Here is a 25,401-nt window from a genome sequence, read left to right as displayed (position 1 = left end):
TAAATAAATCCAAAAATAATAACAACAAAGTGCGGAACATCATTAGCTATTAGGGAAATACAAGTTAAACTCAAGATCAGATACTACTACATACCTACTAGAATGGTTAATGTAAAATATAATGACAATACCAAGTGCTGGTGAGGATGAAGAGCAATTGAATCTCTCATATGTTGCTAGTAGAATGGCTAAAGTAAAATATACTAAAAATACCAAGTGCTGAGAGGATATGGAACAACCAGATGTCACACACTGCTGGTGAGAATGTAAAATAGTACAGCCATTCTGCAAGACAGTTTGGTAGTTTCTTATAAAGCTGAACACAACTTACCATATGTCCCAACAATCACCTGAATATTTATTGTAGAGGAATGAAAAGTTATGTTCACACAAAACCCTGTATGCAGATTTCATAACATTTTTTTAATAAAAGTTGAAACCAGGAAACAATACAAATCTCTTTCAAGAGTGAATGGTGAAACGAACTGGTACAAACATGTACACTACTCACTAATAAAAATAAAACAACTGTTCAACTCAAGTCTTAAAAGCAATTTGCTGAGTGACAAAAACATGAAGACCTTACATAGCCCATATTAATAAAATTATAAATTTGTATAAATAAATAAAACTTACTTATATAAAATGTATAAAATCTTGTTATTAAAATGACTTTTATAACATTCATGAAATGACAAAAATTATACTGTTGGAAAACAAGTAAGTGGTTGCCAGAGGTAGATTTGGATAGAAGGTATGAGCCTAAAAAAGTATCATAAGGAAGTCTGAGTTGATTAAACAATTTTCGGTTATGGTTGTGGTCACATGACCACAAGGGGTATATAGGTAATAAAGCTTCTTAGAATAACAAAAAAACAAACAAAAAAAGTAAAGTCTAATGAAATCCAAATAAGGTTAGGAGTTTCATTAACAGCATACCAGCAATGTCATTTTTCTGGATTCAATAATATAATGTGGTTATATGTTTTTACTGGGGGAAGTTAGGTATAGATACTAGGGAAGTCTCAGAACTACTTTGCAATTTCTTTTAAGTTAAAATAAATTCAAATTAAACATTATAAAAATAACTTTGAGAAAAATAAAATAACTTTGAAGGTGATTTTGTAAAATATTTGGTTATATTTGTAAACTTAAGTACAAATATGTGTTATATTTATAAATTTAAAATATTTAGTTTCCTTTTAAACTACCTCAGTATGATAAACTTACAATTCAGTTTACAGCCAAAGAACGGTAAGAGCTAATCATAGAATATGGGTGGCCATAGAACACTCCTGTATTGTATGTTACAACAAAAATTAATCAGGGATAAGAAAAGCAAACTACTTTTAAAGTAGGGTATTACTGACAAGGTACCTAGAAAGGATGTTCCAAGTATTACCTGAAAATGCACATTAGGTGAATTATCTGATGTATCATGAAGTTAGACTTACAACAAAAAGTACTCACACATTTATCACTTTCACAGGACTTCATTTCCCCGTGAGTCCTCTGATATTTGACCAAAGGTGCTCTAAATTTAGCGTGTTCACAAAGTTTTAATTTCTATATGATTTCCTGACAATGGGGCAGAATGTATCCATGAAATTCTGCAATATTTCCTCTTAAAGTTTTTCTCCAGTGTGAACTCTGACTCTCACTGATGTCTTCTTTCTGAGTAAAGGCTTTCCCAAGTAATTTTTCTTTTTCTTTTTCACTTTTCTATGAACAATGACCTCACTGATCTGAGATGATCCCTAATAAAGTCTATCTTCCCACTGAAGGGTTTCTTACTCTCTGCATGCACAGAATTTGTTTCCATATACACTTTCAGACATTTGATGAAGCTTGAAAGTTTTGTTCACACATATAATGAAGCAAGAAAGGCATCTCCACATTGAATGTATCAGTTTTTCCAACATGTTTTCATTGAAAGAAAATATGAGGTAAGGATCACTAAAGGCACTACCACAGTCACTGGAATTCACCAGTTTTATCTCCTCGGCAAATTCCTTAATCTCCACATGGCACAGAACTGATAATAGGCAATACCCTGACTGCATGCCAATCTGCTACAAACACTGACTTTAATGAAGTCTAGGTTGCCACAGAAGGCATTTCCACTTACTGCCTTATTAGGGTTTTTGTTCTGCATGAGTTCACTCATAAGTAATGAGCTGTGACTCTCCGTTAAAGGAATTTCCAACTTGACTGAACCTACTCGTTTATCTTGTGTGCATTTTCTTATGTTTAACAAGGTTTGACAAGTGGGAGAAGGCTTTCTCACACTCACTGCATCCATAGGGCCTCTCTCCTGTATGAGTTCTTTGGTGGACATTGAGTACTGACTTTGTGGTAAAAGCTTTTCCACATTCCTTGCACTCATAGGGTTTTTCTCCTGTGTGAATTCTCTGGTGGGTAATGAGACCATATTTGTGAGAATAGGGTTTTCCACACTCAGTACATACAAAGGGTGTTTTTCCTGTATGACATCTCTCATGTTGTATGAGACATATCTTCTGACTGAAGGCCTTACCACAGTCATTGCATGCATATGGTTTCTCTCCTGTGTGAGTTCGCTGATGTATAATGAGAGTGCGCTTTGTGGTGAAGCCTTTTCCACATTCATCACAAATGTATGATTTCTCTCCTGTATGAGTTCGCTGATGTATAATGAGTGTGCGCTTCACAGTGAAGCCTTTTCCACACTCAGTGCATATATAAGATTTTTCCCCTGTATGAGATCGCTGATGAACAATGAGATTACTCTTCACAGTGAAGCCTTTTCCACACTTATCACATATATAGGGTTTCTCTCCAGTGTGAGTTCGCTGATGTACAACAAGATAGCGCTTCATAGTGAAGCCTTTCCCACACTCACTGCATATATATGGTTTCTCTCCTGTATGAGTTCGCTGATGCACAATGAGATTGCTCTTCACAGTGAAGCCTTTCCCACAGTCACTGCATACATAAGGTTTCTCACCACTATGAGTTCGCTGGTGTGCAATCAAATAGCGCTTCATGGTGAAGCCTTTCCCACATTCACTGCATATATATGATTTCTCTCCTGTATGGGTTTGCTGATGTATGGTGAGACAGCTCTTCACAGTAGAATGCTTTCTGTATTCATCGGTTATACAGAGTTTGTCTCGTGTTTGAGTTTTCTGATGTTTAGTGAGCATGCCATTTTTGGAGAAGGATTTCCCCCACGGATCACACCCATGTGGTTTCTCTCCGGTATGAATGCTCTCATGGTAAAGGAACTGAGATGTCCTGATGCAGGTTTTCTCATCTTCAATGCATGCTTGTGGTTTCTCTGTTTTGTGAGTCCTCTGATGCTTCAAGGCTTGGAATTTAGTGCTGATGTGTTTTGCACTTTCAGGGAATTCGGGTCCAGTGTACATTTGTTCATGATTACCATCTACAAAGTATTTCTCATCTCCATTAAACTCAGTGGAGTTTCTTACTTCATATCTTCTCTTCTGGTTAACTAAACTTAAATTTGATTTCAAAGCTTTCCTATATAAGTCCAACACATGATTTTGCATTAGGGCAAATTTTGTTTTGCTCAGATGAACAGTATTTCTAAATGCATTCTGGTCACTGTATTGTTGCATGCTCTTTAGAAATCTTTGGTTTTGACAACAGTCTTGCAGATGACTGTCAACTTTCCCAATTCCTAGAAAAAAATAACAATAACAAATTCTTTCATGAGTACATCTTAGAATAAAAGTGCTTAAAATATGACATGGTGGGGGCTGGCTCCTTATTGTCAACCATATGATTCCAGTATAAAAGAAAATTACAAAGATGTAAGATGAAAAAGTATCAGATCCAAGAAGAGGAAAGGAATATAATTAACATGAAACACCCACAAAGAAAAGAGTTCTCATCTGGGAAGATGTGGAGGTAGCCTCAGACACTCTCACAGCTGTGACCACCTCTCTTAACGACTAGAATGTGACTTCCATGGTCACTCGTTCTCACTCACCTGGACAGGTTCGCTTCTGGATTTCATTCTTTATTATTCGTGGTTCTTCTCCATGTTCCAACTTGGAGAACAATTCTGGTTTGGTAGCTTGATACCCTGTTCGTGAGAAATTGTAAAAGATTTTGATACAGTGATTTGGAGTATGGTACGTGAAGACGGTAAAATGTTACATTTTAGAGAAAAAAACAATTTCTCATATGCAAAGTCAAAGTTCTCTTTCAGGATATAGTAGATTATACCCCTCCGTTTGGGGCCAGAGGGGGGATCGAAAATCTGACTTTCAGAAGACCACAGTGACTGCAAAGCTTTCATCAAGTGATAGAAGTAAGGCCAGTGACTGGGCACCTGTAAGTGACATGGGGAGCAATCCTTACCCAGTGATACCAGACTGTTATAGTTCTCCAACATCACGTCCCGATACAGGTCTTTCTGAGCAGGAGCCAGGAGCTGCCACTCCTCCCAACTGAACTCCACAGTCACATCCTCCAATGTCAGCAATTTCTGTAATAATATAGTCCTTTCAATATGATGTAAACTCCTTTTATTACTATAGAAGATACGTGAAAGAAGTTGTTTTAATTTTTATCACATAGATTGCCTGTATATACTTTTATCAAATATATTTAGTATAAGCAAAGTTCTATCTTTCTATCTACATATTTTAGCACCTATATCCAAATACAAAAATATACAAATAACATTAGGACAAATAAAATATTCCTATATTCCCATGTAACTTCACAGCCATTATGAGGATCAACGATGACCAGACTCCACATCTAGAATTTACAAGACAGTGTTTTTAATAAATGTAAAATAACAGGAAGTATACAAGATATGTCTAAAGCAAAAAAGACCATTAAAGTTGATTTTGAAGATTCAGAGAAACAAAAAAAAACTTCCAATAGGCAAACTTATATACATATACATATATTAATGGATAGATGAACAGCATATTAGATACTCTGTAGTGAACTGGAATATGTGACTGAGGATACTACAGGAAGTGCAGTACAGAGAGAGAGAAAGAAAATGTAAGAGGTTAATAAATGTGAGTATAGTGTCAAAAGGTCTAATGTATGCCAACTTATAGTTTCTGAAAGAAAAAAATGGAGTAATGGAGAGGCAGTATCTAAAGATCTAAAAGCTGAAAAATTTCAATACTGATTAAGCACTCCACACCTCAGATTCAGGAATCCCAACAAACTCCAAGCAGGAAGTCTATACCTAGATGCATCAGACTGAAACTACACTACACCAAATGCAAAGGGAAACTCTAAAAAGCTTCCAGAGACAAAAGACAGATTACCTACAACAGAAACAATAGAACTCAGAAAATAATGGAATATTATCTTCAAAGTCCTGATTTTTGTTCCAAATGGCCAGACATGAAAGCCGTTTGGTATTGAAACACATGACTCCTCATGGAGTGCTGGATAGCATTATCTCCTCCCAGCCACAGTGTGTGACAGTACCCAAGAGTATTACTAACCAAGGAAGCTCACCTAAACTTCAGTGTCCAGAGTTTTTACTGAGGCTTCATTATTTATGCAGGATTTACTGAATCATTGACCAAATGGCTGGACTCAATCTCCAGGTCCTCCCCCTTCCTGGAGATCAGACTGATATCACATGGCTCAAAGCCGCAATCTTCTTGGGAGCATTTGAGATCTTGCTCCTCAGCATATGTCATCAGTTTGGCTCAAATAAACTCATAAAAATTCTTTACAGGTTTGAATGTTTCTTATGTGAACAACCTATGTTACTGACTCTCATTTCCACATTTCTACCTTTGACCTCTTCCCTCCCTTCAGTTTGAACTCTCTACCTAGAGCTCCATATGTCCAAAGTTAAACACAAGGGAAGGCAATATAAGTTAAAAAATATATTGTCTTGAATCATATTCTCTGGGTTCAAATTCTGACTGTGCTTAATAGCTGTGAAAACTTGGACAAGTTACTTAAGCTCTCTGTGCCTTAATTTCTTCATCTGTAAAATGTAGATAATGAGAGTACCTATTTCATTACTCTATTGTGAACGTTAAAGAATCAATACACACAAAGTACTAGAATAAGTCTGGTATAAAAACACTTGGTAAATATTAGCTGTTATTATTATCACTTACCCTTTCTTGCATAAATCCTGTTCTTCAGGCTGTATTTTCTTTCTCAATTTATAGCAGGAACATCAGATCAATTATCCATACTAAACTCCTCAGTGACTTTCTAACCTCTTTCTACACTCAGCTGTGCTTTATAACAAGTTTCCACCAGCTACATAAACATTTAATCTTCCATTTTCTTTCTTTTCGCTATTGCCCAAGTCCAGAGCTTCATCATCTCTAATGTGAATTATTCCAACAACTCTTCCCCATTAGACTCCCTGCCTTCCATCTTTACACCCCCTCACCCCAGCCAGTTCTGCTCAATGTTACTTTTCTAAACACAGACAATTGTTTTAAACTCTTTTCTGTTTTATCATCACCTTGGGATCAAATTGAAACATTGAGCACAACGTAGCTAATTTTCTTTCTTACCTTTGATCAGGTACCCCTCTTGCATTCCCCAACTGCTCAGGGACTCTCCAAACACACCATGTACAGTGGTACCTCAGTTTTCGAACACAGTCTGTTCCAGAAGACCGTTTGAGTTCTGAAATGTTCGAAAACCGTTCGAGGCACGGTTTCCCCATAAAAGTAATGCAAAAGGGATTAATCCATTCCAAATCTTTAAAATCAACCCCTAAAACTGCAAATTTAGCATGAATTTTACTCTCTCATGATACCATAGATCCACAAAATTTACAGCATTCATAAACTGAAATGTTCGTCAATGGAGATGTTCGAAAACCGAGATACCACATACTTTAATTCACAGTGTGCTTCCAAAAGCTCTCTGTGCCTCAATATCTCATCTAACTTATTTATTTATCAAATTTCTATTTATCTTTTTTAAGCACCAGTTAAAATGGCATGTTAGTAAGTCATCTCATATCTCCATTCCCTGAGACAGATGACAGATAGATAGATGATGATAAATAGTGTGGGGACAGAGTCCCAGAGAGCAGTTTTCAGGCTCTCAGCCTCACAGGGACAGGTGCTGGCTTGGTTATTAGATGGCCATCAGCTGTAATCAAATGGCCATCCACTGTGGCTAGGTGGCCATCAGCTGTTACCGGTTAGCCATTAGCCACTAATATAACTGCTGTGGTTACACTAGGTGGTTGGTTTTGTTGGTTGGTAGGGAAAGAAGCGAATGGCGGATTGCGGATCGTGTGGATCCTACTTCCTGTGTCTTGCCTGGTGGCCAGCGAGACTGGGGTGCAGGAAGACCCCTTGTTGGGGTACTGGCAGATGTTTGCTTTTGTGTCTCGACCAGCCGCCATCGAGAATATAGTGATATGAATCCCCTATCTATGGCTCTGTTGGTGTTCCTTTTTGGCCTTACCATATCCTATGTTCTTGTGTGGGGAGCAGGAGCTGAGACCCTGCATGACAGGTAGATAATAGGTAGAGAGATGACAGATGTAAGTGTAGATAACTTAATTACTTTGTGTAATATTTGTTTATATTCTTATACTTGATTAGATTGTGAAGTTTTCCAGTTTTGGAGTATGATACAATTTTTGTATTTCTGGCCCACAACAGAGTTCCTGACACAATATATTAAGTGCTCTATTAATTTTTTTGAATAAATCAATGTTACTCCCAAATGCCCAATGCCTACCTCTGTCTCTTTCTAAGCTCATAGAATCTACTGCAGAAATGTCTTTCCTATTAACCGTACCTTTTCAGTTTCACAGCATTTCCTACTTCAGGACTTCATCACCACTGACACAGATTATTACAAGAGCATCCCACTTGATCACCACCTTAGAGTCGCCAGCTTTCAAAGCCATCCATGATATATTGCTACCAGAGATGTCTTCATTCACTAGAGATTCTATGGTATTATTCCATTGCTCAGAACATATCAAAGTCTCCCCTTGACTGGAGAGCAAAATGCAAAACTTTCAGCACTGTTCCCTCTACCTCCCTAGCCAGGCTTGTCTCAGATATCTTTTTTCTACCTACCACATACATACAAGCTATACTCCAGCATCCTTGACTATTGGCTATTCCTTTAACCTAGAAGGGCCATAATACTATATGTTTCTATATTATACATCTGTCAAAACCCAACTGGCATGGCCTCTCTTCCATAAAGCCTTTCACAGTCCCCTTCCCCCAAAAGCCACAACCTTCTTAATCATATGGTCAGTCTTTCTGGAATGGATAGCCCCCCTCGAGTCACCTCATTAGCACAAACTATGAAATGTGGTGTTCCAGTGGCCCAGAACGAATAACAAAGACACTCATGTCACATGGGTAATTCCAAGAGTTTAAAGGTTACTTGCCAGGCATCAGAAACACAGGTTAACCAAATTCCTTATTATTACACACTAGGTATTCATGTCCCCGTACAGGACCTTTCACTTGAGCCTGGGCTGACCTAGGAAATTGTTTCCAAAGAAAAGAATACAGCAAAAGTTATAAGATACCACTTTTACAATTAGGCTATATACCTAATACAGCATCCATCTTGCTAAGAGAATTGTCCTTTGATAACTTTGATAAAACAAGTTGGCATGTTGGGGAGGCCCACATGGCAAGGAAGTAAAGAGTGGTCTTGGGCAGGCCCCATGGCTCAGGCGGTTGAAGCTCCATGCTTCTAAGGGCGAAGGTTGCTAGTTCGATTCCCACATGGGCCAGTGGGCTCTCAACCACAAAGTTGCCGGTTTGATTCCTTGACTCCCACAACGGATGGTGGGCTGTGCCCCTGGCAACTAAGATTGAACACAGCACCTTGAGCTGATCTGCCACTGAGCTTCCAGATGGCTCAGTCAGTTGGAGTGTGTCCTCTCAACCAAAAGGTTGCCGGTTCAACTCCCGCAAGGGATGGTGGGCTGCGCCCCCTGCAACTAACAACGGCAACTGGATCTGGAGCTGAGCTGTGCCCTCCACAACTAAGATTGAAAGGACAACAACTTGACTTGGAAACAAAAAAGTCCTGGAAGTACACACTGTTCCCCAATAAAGTCCTGTTCCCCTTCCCCAATAAAAAAATCTTAAAAAAACACACACCACAGAGTGGTCTTATATGAGCAGACAGGTAGAAACTAAGAGTCTCATATGGTCAGCTGTTCTGGAAATGAATCAGCCAACAACCACATAGAAAATGCATCCTTCCTCACTTGAACCTTCAGATCAGACTCCACCTTGTCTGACACCTTGATCACAGCCTCATGAGAGACTATGAAACAAAGTACTCAGAAGAGATATAATAATAATTTAAAAAATAAGTAGTTGGTCTTTGTTCTTGATTCCTGGTAGATGTAGGTCCTAAAATGCTTAGAATCTCTAGAGTGGTATCTTTTGTATGCTAATGAGATGAATGGTTGGGGGTAGAGAGGTTGGTTAGCTTCTGGATGGGGGCTGGTTGCCAGAGGAACAAACCGTTGATTAAAGGTTTGGAACTTTCGGCCCCACCCCAGCAATTTCCAGAGAGGGGAGAGTGGCTGGAGATTGAGTTCAATCCCAATGGCCAGTGATTTAATCAAACTCACCTAAGTAAGGAGATCTCCATAAAAAAACCTGAAGAACTACAGGTTTGACAAGCTTCCAAGTTGCTGAACACATTGAGGTGCTGACAGAGTGGCACGCCCCCATACCTTGCCCTATGCATCCCTTCCATTTGACTGTTCCTGAGATGTATCCTTTATAATAAATGTAAGTAAAGTGTTTTCCTGAGTTCTGTGAGTGGTTCTAGCAAATTACTGAACTTGGAAGCAGGGATTGAAGAAATCCCAGGTTTACAGCTGGTCAGTCAGAAGTACAGAAGGTCCAGGACTTATGACAGGCATCTCACGTGGGGGGCATTCTTGCACGTCTGAACCCTTAGATCTGTGACATCTGACACTAATTCCTTAGTGACAGAGAGCTGAAGTGGTATTGGAAAAGAGACCACATATTTGGAGTCAGGAGGAAAAAAACTGTCTCATTTGGTGTCAGAGGTGTTGTGGGTAAAAACAACACAGACCAGCTAAGCTATGCCAGTATTACTGACCCACTGAAAGTGAGAGAAAAAAAACCATGTGGTTGTAGAGGCAATCAAGATGTCGCAGTAGGTAAACGCTGTGTTTACCTTCTCTCACAATCACATCAAAATTACAACTAATCTACAAAACAACCATTATTGAGAATCGCCTAAAATCAAGCTGAACGGAAGCCTATCAACTAAGGACGTGCAGAAGAAGTCATCTCCAGACTGGTAGGAAGGCCAGAGACACGGAACAGGCTGGTCCTACACACATGTGTGACCATTAAAGTTCGGGAGGGATATTTTGGCTGTGGGGGTACCCCCATCCCCTAAAGGAGAGATACCAGCCGCACCCCAGCCCAGGGTTCGAGTGCCAAGGAAAGAAGTCCCCATAATTTTTGGTTGTGAAAAACAGCAGATTGTGACTGAGTGACACAGTGCAGCTGCACTCACAGGTGCTCCTCTTAAAGGGACTGTGCACGGCCTAACCCACCAGTGGAATCACTTGCTTTGAGCTCCAGCACCGGAATCAACAGCTGGAAAGGCGGCAGGGACAAGTGGTGGGGCAAGCTGCACTTTCCTAGAATCTCTCAAAAGTTCACAGAACTCGGGGCTGGCACGGTGGCTCAGGCGGTTAGAGCTCCACGCTCCTAACTCTGAAGGCTGCCGGTTCGATTCCCACATGGGCCAGTGGGCTCTCAACCACAAGGTTGCCAGTTCAATTCCTCGAGTCCTGCAAGGGATGGTGGGCTCCGCCCCCTGCAACTAAGATTGAACATGGCACCTTGAGCTGAGCTGCCGCTGAGCTCCTGGATGGCTCAGTTGGTTGGAGTGCATCCTCTCAACCATAAAGTTGCCGGTTTGACTCCCGCAAGGAGTCAAAGGGGGCTGAGCCCCCTGCAACTAGCAACGGCAACTGGACCTGAAGCTGAGCTGCGCCCTCCAGAACTAAGACTGAAATGACAACAACTTGAAGCTGAACGGCACCCTCCACAACTAAGATTGAAAGGACAACAACTTGACTTGGAAAAAAGTCCTGGAATTACACACTGTTCCCCAATAAAGTCCCCAATAAAGTCCTGTTCCCCTTCCCCCCCCAAAAAAAAGTTCAGAGAACTCAGACAAGCAGCATCTGGCTTGAGCGTGTCCTGTACCTCTGGCTGAGCAGTCCTAAGCTGGCACTAGTGGCACCTGACCTTGGTTTGCAGCTTTGCCTCTCAAGGCATTTCCAGGCACAGCACAGGTGGCAGACATCTGTGGATTTCTTTCTGGCTCCTGCCAGGTGGCCCCGGGTGAGTAACAGGCTGTGGCTGAAGTAGACCTACAGTGGATCCCCTCCAAGGTGGTCCTGGAGCTGGCGCCCCCAGTCACCAGCTTCAAAACAAGCTGGAACATCACCTAGCCGTCAAGTACAACACACCAACGAGCAGACTGGGCAGGCACCAGAGTCCAATGTAGTCAAGGCCAGTCCTCACAACCAGTGAGCCCAAGGGTCAGTCCCTCACACTGATGTGCAGTTATCAACCAGGACTCAACTACAAGAGGAGGGCACACACAACCTACACAAGGGACACACCTGGAGCATGTGGCTCAGGTGACCAAAAGACTGTGCTACAGAAAGACTGTAGCACACCTACTACATAAGGCCACTCTACTAAGACCAGAAGACATAGCAACCCTACCTAATACATAGAAACCAACACATGGAGGCAGCCAAAACAGGGAGATAACAAGACACGTCCCAAATGACAGAACAGAACAAAGCTCCAGAAAAAGAACTAAGCTAAACAGACATAAGCAATCTATCAGATGCAGAGTTCCAAACACTGGTTATAAGAATGCTCAATGATCTCATAAACATGGAGATGAAAACCATAAAAAAAAAAACCAGTCAGAAATAAAGGATACAATAATGGAAACGAAGGATATATTACAGGGAATTAACAGTAGATTAGATGAAGCAGAGGATCCAACCAGCAATGTAGAAGATAAGGTAGCAGAAAACACCCAACCAGCATAGCAAAAAGAAAAAAAAAAATCCCCCAAATTGAGGCAAATTTAGTGTGCCTCCGGGCCAACATCAAGCGTACCAACATTCACATTATAGGGGTACCAGAAGGAGAAGAGAGAGAGCAAGGAATTGAAAAACTATTTGAAGAAATAATGACAGAAAACTTCCCTAACCTGGTGAAAGAAATGGACATACAAGCCCAGGAAGCACAGAGAGTCCCAAACAAGATAAACCCAAAGAGGCCAACACCAAGGCACATCATAATTAAAATGCCAAAGGTTAAAGACAAAGAGAGAATCTTAAAAGCAGCAAGAGAAAAGAAGTCAGTTACCTACAAGGGAGCCCCCATAAGACAGTCAGCTGATTTCTCAACAGAAACTTTTCAGGCAAGAAGGGAGTGGCAGGCAATATTCCAAGTAATGAAAAGCAATGACATACAACCAAGATTGCTCTACCCAGCAAGGCTGTCATTCAGAAATGAAGGACAGATAAGGAGCATCCCAGACAAGAAAAAGCTGAAGGAGTTCATCACCACCAAAGTAGTATTACAAGGACTCTTAGAAGGACTTCTTTAAGATGGAAGGGGGGTTAGGGACGGGTAAAAAGGGAAGGGATTAAGAACATACAGTAGTCATGGGGATGTAGGTTAGAGCATAAGGAATATAGTCAACAATATTGTAATAACTAGGTATGGTGCCAGATAAGTACTAGATCTATCAGGGTGATAGTTGGGAATGGGGTTTGGGTTGGGTTGAAAAAGGGGAAGGCATTAAGAAATATAAATTGATAGTTAATACAACATGGGGAATATAATCAACAATGTTGTAAAAATCATGTAAGGTGCCAGATGGGCACTGCACTTATCAGGGAGAACACATCATAGACTGTGTAGATGCCTGACCAATGCGCTATACACCTGAAGAGCTGAAGTAGAATGATATTGAATGTCAACTATACCTAAAATATAGGTATATATTGTCATGGGATGTGGTGAACAACATAGGGTTTGATCATTTGCTAGAACAGCTCACAGAACTTAGAGATATTAGATGTAAACTGACAGCTAATGTAACCATAGCATCCACCGCACTCACACATTATGTTCCAATATTAGTCATTTGATATGACCCCTAGGAACAACATATTTCTGATTCCACTTTGCCCTGATTTTGAATTTAGAGTCTAACTTAATTTCTCCTCAGAACCCAATTATCCCAATTTATACTTCTTTTAATTCAATTGATTTTTTTTCAGGTAACCATGAATCCATCAGAGAACAAAGGAAAGGAATAACAAATCAAAACTTACCTGGGCCGCCATCATTTTCCTCTGTGCTCAGTAAATAGTAACATGGATTCTATGCCTTTTGTCTCTTCTGCATCTGCCGTGAAGTTCTTAGAGTCAGAAATCTTGGTGTCCAATTAAAGTTATCCCCAGAAATGATACCTAAGTCCATGAACCTCCTCTTTTTCCCTCATTCCTTCACTTAATGTGAGGAGCCAGGACCTGTGGGCTAAAGAGCAAATTGACTTTGAGTGGACATTCCTTCTGGGCCTAGATGTCACTGCTGCTATGCATTTACCTTAAATAAAGAACCCAAATATTTTCAACTGTTCCTTTACTTGGTGCCCCAGAGGCTTTTACACTCTAGGGCAATATCCATAGTTGGACGTATGCCAGTTTGGCAGTTTCTTACAAAAGTAAACATACTCTTACCATGTGATCCAACAACCACATTCCCTGGTATTTGCCAAAATGAGCTGAAAGCTCATGTTCACACAAAAACCTGTTCATAGATGTTTATAGCAGTGTTATCCATCCAGACAACAGAATATTATTCAGCACTAAAAATAAATGAGCTATCAAGCCATAAAAAGACAAGGAGAAACCTTAAATGCATATTATTAAGTACATAAAGCTGTATCATTCCAACTATATGACATTCTAGAAAAGGTAAAACTAAGGAGACGGTGAAAAATTCAGTGTTTGTCAGGAGTTGCGGGAAGGGGAAGGATAAATGGCAGAACCCACAGGATTTTTAGAGCAGTGAAACTATTCTGTGTGATACTAAATGGTGGATACCTATCATTATGCATTTGTCAGAACACACAGAATGTACAACAAGAGCAAACCCTACTGTGAACTATGCACTTTGGGTAATAATGTGAATATGTGAATTGATTGTAACAAACGCACTACTCTGGTGCAGGATGTAGACAGTGGGGAAGTTTGTGTCGGGGGGGAAAAGAGGGTAGGTGGGATCTCTACGAACTTCCCAGTGAATGTTGCTGTGAATCTAAAATTGCTCTAAAAAATGAAAACATCCATATCTATATACACACATACATATACACTATCTTGCAGAAAACATAGCAGACAATTCTCATGACCTTGGGTTAGGCAGAGAATTCTTAAACATGTCATTAAATCAGCAAACCATAAAAGAAGAAAATTTATCAACTGGACTTGTATTATATTAAATTTTGTACATCAAAGACATTATATAATAAGAAAAAAGAAAAAGTGAGTTATACATGGGGAGAAAATATTTGCAAATCATATATCTGATAAAGAACTTCTATACAGAATACGTAAGTACTAAAAATAATTTGTTCAGAAAACAAACAATCCATTAAGAAAATGAAAAGACTTGAATAGACATATGAATGTTTATAAATACATGAAAAGATCAGCATTCTTTGTCATTAGTACAATTAAGATGATGATGGAATTCTGCTACACACCAACTAAAATGACTATAATCAAAAAGACTAACAATTGCAAATGTTGATAAGAATGTGGAGAAACTGGAACTCTCATACAACGACAATGGAAATGGAAATGTTACACATACACTTATCGTATGAACCAGCCATGCCACTCAGAGGAATTTAGCAAAAAAGGGAAAATATATCCAATTTGTACTGGAATGTATGTAGCAACATTATTCATAATAGTCTCAAACTGAAAACAATTCCAGTAACTGAGAGTTGATGAGCAAAATACATCACATACAGACAATGAATCATTCAGTAACAAAATTGAAGAGGAAAGGTTATTTCCAACTCATTTTATGAGACCACTCAGTTTTAAAAAATATAATACCATTTACAATGCCATCAAAAAATGTGAAATACTTTTGGAAAAATATTACCAAAAAAAGGCAAAAGACCTTTTGAAAACTGTATCACTGAGAAATTTTAAAAATTTTAATAAATGGAGAGATACATCTTGCTCAGGTCAGAAAGTGAATCATTTCCCCAAATGAGCCAAACAGACCATTCTCCTGAATTAGTCTACAATTATAAAATTCCAACCGTAATCCCAGCAGGCTTTTCTGTAGAATTTGAAAACATCATTCTTAAATTCAGAAATACCAAGAGTCTAGGATAGCTAAAACAACTGTGAAAAAGAACGAGGTTGGTGAGTTGACACTACCTTATTTCAAGAATTGTTATAAATCTAGTTATCAGGGCAGGATGGTATTCATATCAAAATCGATAAATGAATGGAACAGATTAGAGTCCAGAATAAAGCCCATTCATATATAGTCAACAGACATTTTACAAAAGTGAAAGGTAATACAGGCAAGAAGAAAGCCTTTTCAACAAATGTTGCTGGAACAAGTCTACACGCAAAAACAGAAAAAAAACTTGGATCCAAACACTGCATCTCATACATAACTCAAAATAGATAATAAGCCTAAATGAAAAACCAAACCAACCCAAACCAAACCAAAACAAAACCTCTTAAAACTTCTAGAAGAAAAAAACAGGAGAAAATTCTCTGATCTTGTAGTTAGGCAAACATTTCTTAGGTACAACACTAAAAGAATAATTCATTAAAAAGTTCATACATTGGACTTCATCAAAACTAAATCCCCCCAGCTCTTCAAAACACATGGTTAAGAGAACTTGAATGGCAAGTCAAAGACTAGGAGAAAATCTTTGCAAAGCATGTAACTGGTAAAGGAAGGAGTTGTATCCAGAACATACAAAGAATTCTCAAAAATCAACAAGAAAACACAACAGAAAACTGTAGTCACACAACAGCCTAGCCAACTGTTCCCCTGTGTCTTTCCTTAAAGAAGAAGAGTCTGTGAGAGTGTGCCTTTCTGGGACTCTGTTCCATCCATGTGTTTACACCTTATTTCTCTCTCTCTGGTCCCCAAAAGATGGTTTGCAGCCAAAGACGGGTAAGATATCTCACAGGAGATACAACCTAAGCCAGGCGGAACCGAGTGGGGACCCCAAATGAGCTGCCTTAGAAAAATATGGGAAGGGGCCTTGTCTCCCCTTCCCCCTGCCTGGGAAAGTTTGTTGCCGGCTCTGGCTTTAGCCTTGCACCTGTTTGTGAGAGAAGTCATGAGGACAACAAAGATCAGTTCTCTCCACTTATCTCAACGGAGCTGTTACAATATGAGAGACTTGACCCTGAGAAGGTACAGACCTTAATTAGCACATCATGGGACCTTGTGCTTCTGCTGTTTACAGACAAAGGGTGATTGGAATAAACATTTTTCTGCTATGATGTATGGGTCTCACAGACCTTGTAAGAAACAATGTTACTTTCTTGTATTTGTATACCTATCAATAAAAACCTCCAGTCGGCCTTATTCTGGGCTCCAGTCCTCTGAGACTGAGAGACCCCTGGCTTTTGGAGAGATTTAACTGCATTAAGTCTCTGTTTCTTTCTGAAAAACTTAACCCAAGCCACCCCTTCTCGCACCCTCACTGCCAGTGTTGTGCTGGATGCGACATCTGGCGCCCAACGTGGGGCACGAGAAGGGAAGGACAACTAAGAGTTGTAAGGATCTACAGACACGGTGAAGGGACTCCAAGAATCCACCCCGGCAGCTACCTGGGGCAAGGAGGTAGTCTACGGACTTGGAGAATTTAACCAGGGTAACGAAGGAATTCAAAAGAAACAACTAACACTTTCATGTGAAAGACTGTGAGTGTGTGAGTGAATGCTTATAGCTCCACCATCTTTTAAGACTATGGAGTTTGCTTGGGCTCATAACCGCGGTTCTGTAACGTGTTATACGGCATAACAGCGATCTGGGGTCTCCCCAGCCAGGGTCGGGGGTTATACGACTACGCCTTAGCCAACATGTGTTCTAAGGTCTCGAGAGACACATGGCTGGCCGAGCATCAGAGTGGAATTGGAATGAAAGTCCTTCTCTTTCCCTTCCTGTTTAATTACTAATAAGGGTAATGCAAAAAACAAGTGCAGACCTTATATCTGCCTGCTTCAGCAGCTTCTTAAGAAGGAAAAGCACAAAACCTCAGAAAAAAAGATAAGAGGAACTCCTTAAAGTAATTGAGACTCATTGTTCCTGGTTTCCAAACCTTGGGACACTTGAGATAGATAAATAGGAAAAAGTGAAACAAGATTTCTATGAATTACATTTCAATGGAGTGTCTTTCCCCGGTTCAATCTGGGAAACGTTCCAACTAATCTGCTCAGTTTTAGAACCGCTCGAAACAGACTCAGAGAAACAGTAGATTGTTTAAAAATAAGGCCCAGCAACTTTTCATAGTTGTGAGAGATTTCAGTATGTTAATAAAAGGGATAAAACCAAAAAAAATGAGATAGAGACTTAAGCTAGAGACTCTGAGTCCAACAAAAAAAGATTTAGACAAAAACAAAAAGATTAGGAGAGACCAAATCTCTACATTAAATGATTTACAAAAATTGTTAGGAGATATTGATTGGCTTCGTCCCACTCTGGGAATCCCCACCTATGCGCTCAGTAATTTATTTGGCCTCTTGCAGGGTCCTTCTCAATTAGATAGTCCCCGTACCCTGACTCCTCAGGCCAACAAAGAGCTAGAATTAGTTGAACAGAAAATTCAAGAAGCTCAGATTCAGTGCATAGATCCATCTCAACCTTTACAAACTTTAATTTTCCCCACTCCCCATTCACCTACAATGGTGATAATTCAACAAAATGACTTGGTAGAGTGGCTGTTTCTACCTAATAATTTTGTCAAATCTATCCCAACTTATTTAGAATTAATTTCAGAGCTTGTTTTACGAGTTCGCACTAGAGTTCTTCATTTAAACGGAATCAAAGCTAATAAGATAGTAGTTCCGTTTAAAAAGCAACAAATTACACACTTAAATACCCATTGTGAAATCTGACAAGTTGCTATTTGAGGATATTTTGGAATTATTGACAATCACTATCCAAAAAATAAATTGTTTCAATTCCTTCTAAAGACCAGTTGGATTCTCCCTAAGAGGTTAAGTGCAGCTCCAATTTCAAAAGCTATAACAGTTTTTACTAACCGGTCTTAATGACAGAACAGCAATGTAAGTGAAATAAATCAACAAGTCATTCAAACTAATTGCACCTCTGCACAGAGAGCAGAGTTACTTGCTGTGCTGACTGCCTTACAAGATTATACTGAACCTTTAAATACTGTCTCTGATTTGGCTTATGTAGTTCACACAGTAAAAAATATTGAGACGGCGTTACTGTCTAATAACTCAAACCCATCTCTCCAGTTTCTTTTTAATCAACTCCAATAGGTTGTTAGAAACCAACAACATCCATTTTTCATTACTCATATATGCGCCCACACCTCCCTACCGGGACCACTGACGCGTGGCAATTCTGTTGCTGATTCATTGATTGCTAATGTTCTAATTACTGAGGCAACCCAATTTCATTCTTTAACCCATACAAATGCTGCTGGCCTTCGGGCTCGTTTTCCTATTACTTACAAACAGGCCAGACATATAGTTCAAACCTGCCCAACCTGCCAAATTCTTAATGCTTCTCAAGAGTGCCTTGAAGGAGTTAATCCCCGAGGACTAGTTCCTAATGCTATCTGGCAAATGGATGTACCTCATGTCCTTTTGTTTGGACGTTTATGTTTTGTTCATGTCACTGTCGATACCTCCTCTGGTTTCATCTCAGCCACCTGCTCAAAGCGGAGAAAATGCTAGCCATTCTTGCAAACATTTACTTATCTGCTTCTCCATTATGGGCCTCCCTCAAGCCATTAAAACAGACAATGGCCCAGCTTACACTAGTAACAAGTTCACAAAATTTTGTGAACAGTGGAAAATTAATCATACCACAGGGATTCCTTATAATCCCCAAGGACAAGCTATTGTAGAACGTGCTAACTGTACTCTCAAAAAACAACGTCAAAAACAAAAGGGGGGAGACAATCCTCCACAAGTACAACTGGCCAAAGCCATGTTTACTTTAAATTTTTTGAATTCTTCTGGCTCTAGCAATAATACAGAGCCACACCTTGGGCACACAGCTGCAGAAAGACATTTTAACAATCTCCATAGTCCTAAGGCTTTGGAGGATGTGCCCATTTGGTGGAAGGATATTCAAACTAATCAATGGCAGTTAGGGACTTTGTTAACAGGGGACGAGGTTTTGCTTGTGTCTCTCCAGGACCAAAAGAACGTCCTTTATGGGTGCCTAGTCGGTGCATCAAGCCATACTGTGGACCTCGCACCCCAGTCCAGAGTGATAATCACTCGCTGGACAAAATCACCACCGATCACCAGTGAATCCACAGAAGGACCGGTACCGCTGGCTTCATCGCTTCATGGGACCCCATCCACCAGCTCCTGAGATGCCGCGCCAACCCCGTTGGCAGCCGTCTGTGGTGATTCCACTTCCATCACCTGATATGAAACAGTGCGACGGCTGTAGCTGTCCTGCTCCGGTGCCTGCTGCTTCAGCCTCAACTAAGGCTCCTGACATGAGTGCTACCACACTCCTTACTTGGAGACAACATGAAAAGTTGTCCAGAGAGACTAATAAAAATTTAATTAAAGAAATATTCCCCAGGGTATCCGATGGACATGCGTCCTATTTGGGAGACCACCTCAGAGATAATGTGGATGCCTGATCATGGCATTGTACACCAGAAGCTAAACATTAATGAATGCCAACTATAATTTTATATATATAATGTGATGGCTCGGTGTGAGGTCGGAGGGATAATGGATGGGAGAGGGGGGTTCACAGTGTGAGGGATATAAATGATGAATGTCTAAGTATTACCTTGTCTTGTGCAACTGAAACTAATAAAAAAAAAAAGAAAGAAAAAAAAAAAAGAAACATTCCCCCAAACAGATACCAACATATTGGTTTCCAGGATGGCTATTCTTTTCATTGTGAGTTGCCTTCCAATGAGTGTTTATGCTGATTAATTTTACCTATTGGGCTGATGTTCCTAATCCTCCATTGTTAACACCTGTGACTTGGAACGATGATCCTCCTTTAATTTACATTAATGATAGCTCCTGGTTTCCAGGACCTGAGGATCAAAGAGGCCCAGAGTTCCCGGATGAAGAAGGCCAAGAGTTTATACTCTCCGGTCACACTGCTTTAGGTTTTGAACATATACCTATCTGCATTGGCCCTATTTCTCTATGTCTTCCTCTCTCTGATCAAGCTTGGGTAATTCCCAAGGGAGAAGGAAATGACACTTATAATTGTTTATGCTTTCAGATCGAGGATTTCAGACTCAAGAGTTAGCACTCATCTTTTTCCTCCTTCTCTTCATCCGTGTCCTCAAGATAAATGGGTTGACACACACTCCCGCATTCATTGGGAAGAATGTAGAGGAAGCTTAGATTGAGTGTTATTTAGCAATTCCCTTGATACTGTAGTTGATTGGGGACCTTATGGGATTGCTATTCATGTATGTTCCAAAATAAAATGCTTTGAACCTAAATCTCTAAAGAGATCAAATGTCAGAGCTCAATTTCCCAAAGATAATTAAATCACCGTATAATATTTCTATTTTTTATAAAGATAAGGTTTTAGCACCACCTCAGTTAAAAATGATTACTGCTATTCGGAGTCCTGTACAAAAGACCCTATGGAAAGTAGCTTTAGGTTTAGGTCAAAATCAGATTTGGAATGGAAATTATACTAAAGATATTGGTAATCAATATACCTTTAAGCTTGAAAACACACAGGTGTTTAATTTACAAGTATGTCTTAAAACTCCTTCTGTTTTTCTGATGGGAAGGTTCACAATTGATTCAACCTTAAAAATAGCTGAGTGCCATCAGTGGCATTTGTTCATTTGCATGGATTCTTCCATTTATAATTCCTCCCAAGATCGGATAATGATCTTGAGGAGGAGACGGGGTCTATGGATTCCTGTCCAAGCCCCTCGAGTGTGGGAGGACTCTCCCACTGTTCATATTGTTCTTCAATTGCTTCGTAAGATTTTACATAGGACTAAAAGATTTGTAGGATTGCTGCTTACTGCTATTATGGGTATAATTGCTATAACCACTGTCGCTGCTGTTTCTGGTGTTGCTCTACATCAAACTGTTCAAACTACAGAATTTGTACAAAAATGGCATGAAAATGCTAGTAAATCTTGGAATCAACAAATTAAGATGATCAAGAAATTAACGTTTAGAAACCACTGTTGTATTTCTTGGTGATCAAGTGAAAAATCTTCGCGCTATGATTACCTTAAAATATGATTGGAATGTATCCACTTACTATGTAACCCCATTTTCTTATAATCAAACTCGTACCCCTTGGTCTAAGGTGCGAGCCCATCTCCTGGGACATATGCCTAATCTCACTGTGGACATTATACAATTACAACAAGAAGTTGATCAGATGTCCAGCGCCAAGGTTCGGATCCTCCCTGGAGAAGAGACACTTTCTTCGGCTGCAGGACTTTCCAATTTAAACCCTGTTAAATGGATAAAAACTGGGTAGAGGGTTTGCTGGGGTTATTGCTATTCTGCTTATTATTCTTTGTTCATTTTGTTTAGTCCTCAGATGTGGATAAATAGCCCTCTGACGAGCTATAAATGAAGAAACTGCACGGTCTGTGTCTCTCATACTTCAAAAACAAAAAAGGGGGAGATGTAGTCACACAACAGCGTAGCCAACTGTCCCCCCGTGTCTTTCCTTAAGAAAAGAAGAGTCTGTGAGACTGTGCCTTTCTGGGACTCTGTTCCATCCTTGTGTTTACACCTTATGTCTCTCTGACTGGTCCCCAAAAGATGGTTTGCAGCCAAAGACGGGTAAGATATCTCACGGGAGATACAACCTAAGCCAGGCAGAACCGAGTGGGGACCCCCAATGAGCTGCCTTAGAAAAATATGGGAAAGGGCCTTGCCTCCCCTTTCCCCTGCCTGGGAAAGTCTGTTGCCGACTCTGGCTTTTCCCTGTCACCTGTTTGTGAGAGTCATGAGGACAATAAAGATCAGTCCTCTCCACTTATCTCAAGGAGCTGTTACAATATGAGAGACTTGACCCTGAGAGGGTACATACCTTAGATAAGACATCATGGGACCTTGTGCTTCTGCTGTTGACAGACAAAGGGTGACTGGAATAAACATTTTCCTGCTATGATGTACGAGTCTCACAGACCGTGTAAGAAACAATGTTGCTTTCTTGTATTTGTATACCTATCAAAAAAACCTTCAGTCGGCCTTATTCTGGGCTCCAGTCCTGAGACTGAGAGACCCCTGGCCTTCTGAGAGATTTAACTACATTAAGTCTCTGTTTCTTTCTTAAAAACTTAACCCAAGCCGCCCCTTCTCACACCCTTACTGCCCATGTTGTGCTGAACGTGACAGAAAACTGCAAAAAACTTAAACAGATACTTCACCATGGACTATATGGATGACAAATAAGCACATGAAAAGATGCTCAACATAATTAGCCATCATTAGGTAAATACAAATTAAAGGTACAAGGGGGTAAAAAAAGAAAGAAAAAAAAGCACAAGATACAGCTCCACACCTATCACAATGCCCCAAATAAAAAAGACTGACAATACGAAGTGTTGGAAAGACTGTGAAGACATAGAACACATGATTTAGCCATTCATTTGTAGAGATTTACCCAAGAGAAAGAAAATTATGTAAATATAGGCTCGAATATAAGTGCTCAGAGCTTTGTTTGTAATGGCTGAAAATTGGAAACAATACAATTGCCCACAACAGGTGAATTAATGAACTCATCAGGATGAACCGATATCCCTACAATGGAGTATAAAGCAACAAAAAAGGAACTATTGATAACACACAGCGATGAATCTCAAAATATTAATCCTGAGTGAAACAAATCAGAGTAAAAGTGGGCACATACTGTATGATTCCATTTAAATAAAACTTCAAAAATATAAACAATAGTAATAAAAAAATAGATCTCTGGTTGCTTGGGGAGGGGTGGGGAAATATGAGAGGGATGGATTTAAAAAGGGCACAAAGAACCTTCTGGAGGTTAAGAGTACACTCACTATCTTCATTGTGGTGAGAGTTTCATATGTATATATGTCAAATTTACCAATCTATACGATTTAAGTATGTACAGCTTACTCTAAGGCAATTTTGCCTCAATAAATCATTTTTAAAAAAGGAAGCTTAGTGATAATCATAATATAGGCCTCAAAAATACGCTAAATGAAAAAAGCAACCAAGAAAGACTACATATTTTGTGATTGTTTACATGAAATGTCCAGAAATTTCAAATTAATAGAGGCAGAAAGATGATCAGTGGTTGAGCGCGGCTGGGGTAAAAGTGGAGACTGAGTGCATAGAGGACAAAGAAAACTATTTGGAGGTGATGAAAATATTTTAAAACTGGATTGTACTGATGGTTGCACAACTCTAGAAATTCAGTTAACGTCACTGACTTGTGTACTTACCTGTGGTGAATTTTATGGTATGTAAATTAAACCTCAAAACTAAGAACAAAAAAAGACTTCCTTTTCTATAGTTAAAAAAAAAAAGAAAATGAAAAACCAATTGCAATTGCAAAAAAGTGTCAAGGAAAAAATTTGCTAAGGAATAAATGTAGCCAGAAACCTCTGAGACAAAAAAATTTTTTTAAAAGGCACAATACATTTTTAAGTGGAGTACATTTATTTATTTATTTATTTATTTATTTATTTATTTATATTATTGACGCATTACTGTGGTGGTCTGAACCAAATTCACAATATTACCAAGACATTGGTAATATCTGGTATCCTGTATCTAGAGGATCAAATGAAATTAAACATTAGGTGTTACAAACAAAATTTAAGTGGAGTGGGAAAATGTGATTAATAAGAAAGTCAATATGAGTTACTGAAATTATAATTAAACACTTTTAAGTATTTTATGTCACAACTACTTAATGAATGAATACAGTCGATTCCAGACACCATGCCACTGGTTCACCAATTATTACAACAATTTAAAGATGTATAAATATCATCTCATATGCAAATATGTTGAGGATGAGAAATTAAGTGATATAACCAATTGTACTTATGTTTATACAGATTATTCCCAGATGTAAAAAAAAAAAGCACAATTTAAAAAGTTTCTCACTGCGGAACAGAATATAAGGTAAAGGAAATGCTTTCACTTGAGTCAGCGTAACCCCAAGAGGAAACATCCAAAAGAAATACAGTAATCTTGCAGGAAAGAGAACAAAAACTGTTATCTTTAACAGTAAACCTATCACTAGATTACTCCGAACCACATAGGATTTTGTGGGGACAGAGAAAAGTGGTGATGTGGGGCAGACAAAAAAGTTTTTAGTAAAGACAGTGAGGACGGACTTGACTTTGAAGGAGTGAACTGGATTTGGATTAACTGGGGAAATGGTGCCTTCATGTCTGTTTCGGCATTCAAGATTCGGGGCCGAACCTAGTACCCGTCCAGGGGCCCTGACCTCCTCAACAGTGACGGTCCCCACCAGGAGTCTCTGGCAGTCCTATACTTTTTGCCACATTAAACCCCAAACTGCCCCAGACACCAACAGGGACTCCCCTAACCCAGGCTTCACTAACACGGAGCACTGAGTTCACTGGCACAAAATTTCCGCCCCAGCTCTCAACCACAGTCCGACAAGACGAGCGATCGCCTTGGACCTCACACTCTGACAGAGTCGGTCTCTCAGTGGATGATTTCTTCAGACTGTTACTCATTGCCTGTCAGGGGGCCCGTCACTAACCCCCAGATTCCTGTGACAGAATCCGAATAAAATCCCAACCGCGGTCCTCCACACACGCTCACATTTCACTGACCCCGCAGGCAGTGAATAAGAACCCAGATCCCGACTCACCAGATCCCGAGCCTCTCGGGACAGCACTGACGGCCACAGAGGCTTAGTCCACGTCCGAAACCACTTCCTATTGGGTCACACTTTTTCGCGGTCCCTAGGGACGCTCACCGGCTGGTACTCGGGAGTCCCGCGAGTACCTTGGAGCACAGCGGGATTTCCGAGTTCCGACTGAGGGCCCCGCTCTATGACGTACTTGGCCACGCCCACCCCGGCGTTTGTGACGGGAGGGGCCATACGG

General features: G+C 39.9%; 1 protein-coding gene across 2 annotated transcripts; it reads right to left on the bottom strand.

The window, feature by feature from the left end:
* Positions 1–403: 403 nt before the first annotated feature.
* On the bottom strand, positions 404–25,342 carry ZNF614 (zinc finger protein 614). 2 transcript variants are annotated; one of them, XM_081031797.1, is made up of 5 exons: positions 25,164–25,342; positions 13,391–13,595; positions 4,369–4,495; positions 3,995–4,090; positions 404–3,682 (listed from the first exon to the last, which is right to left on the bottom strand). In XM_081031797.1, exons 2-5 carry the CDS (start codon positions 13,403–13,405, stop codon positions 2,226–2,228), a joined length of 1,695 nt encoding a protein of 564 aa, XP_080887923.1. In that variant the 5' UTR covers positions 13,406–13,595; positions 25,164–25,342; the 3' UTR covers positions 404–2,225. The 2 variants fall into 2 exon arrangements, with proteins under 2 accessions (XP_080887923.1, XP_080887924.1); XM_081031798.1 differs by lacking the exon at positions 13,391–13,595 and having other exon boundaries at positions 410–3,682; positions 25,164–25,292.
* Positions 25,343–25,401: the final 59 nt, after the last annotated feature.

The sequence above is a fragment of the Rhinolophus hipposideros genome (genome assembly GCF_964194185.1).
Source record: "Rhinolophus hipposideros genome assembly, chromosome: 21".
NCBI classification, from domain to species: Eukaryota; Metazoa; Chordata; class Mammalia; order Chiroptera; family Rhinolophidae; genus Rhinolophus; species Rhinolophus hipposideros.
Note: the sequence above shows the minus strand (reverse complement) of the source record. Positions and strands in the feature narration are given on the sequence as shown.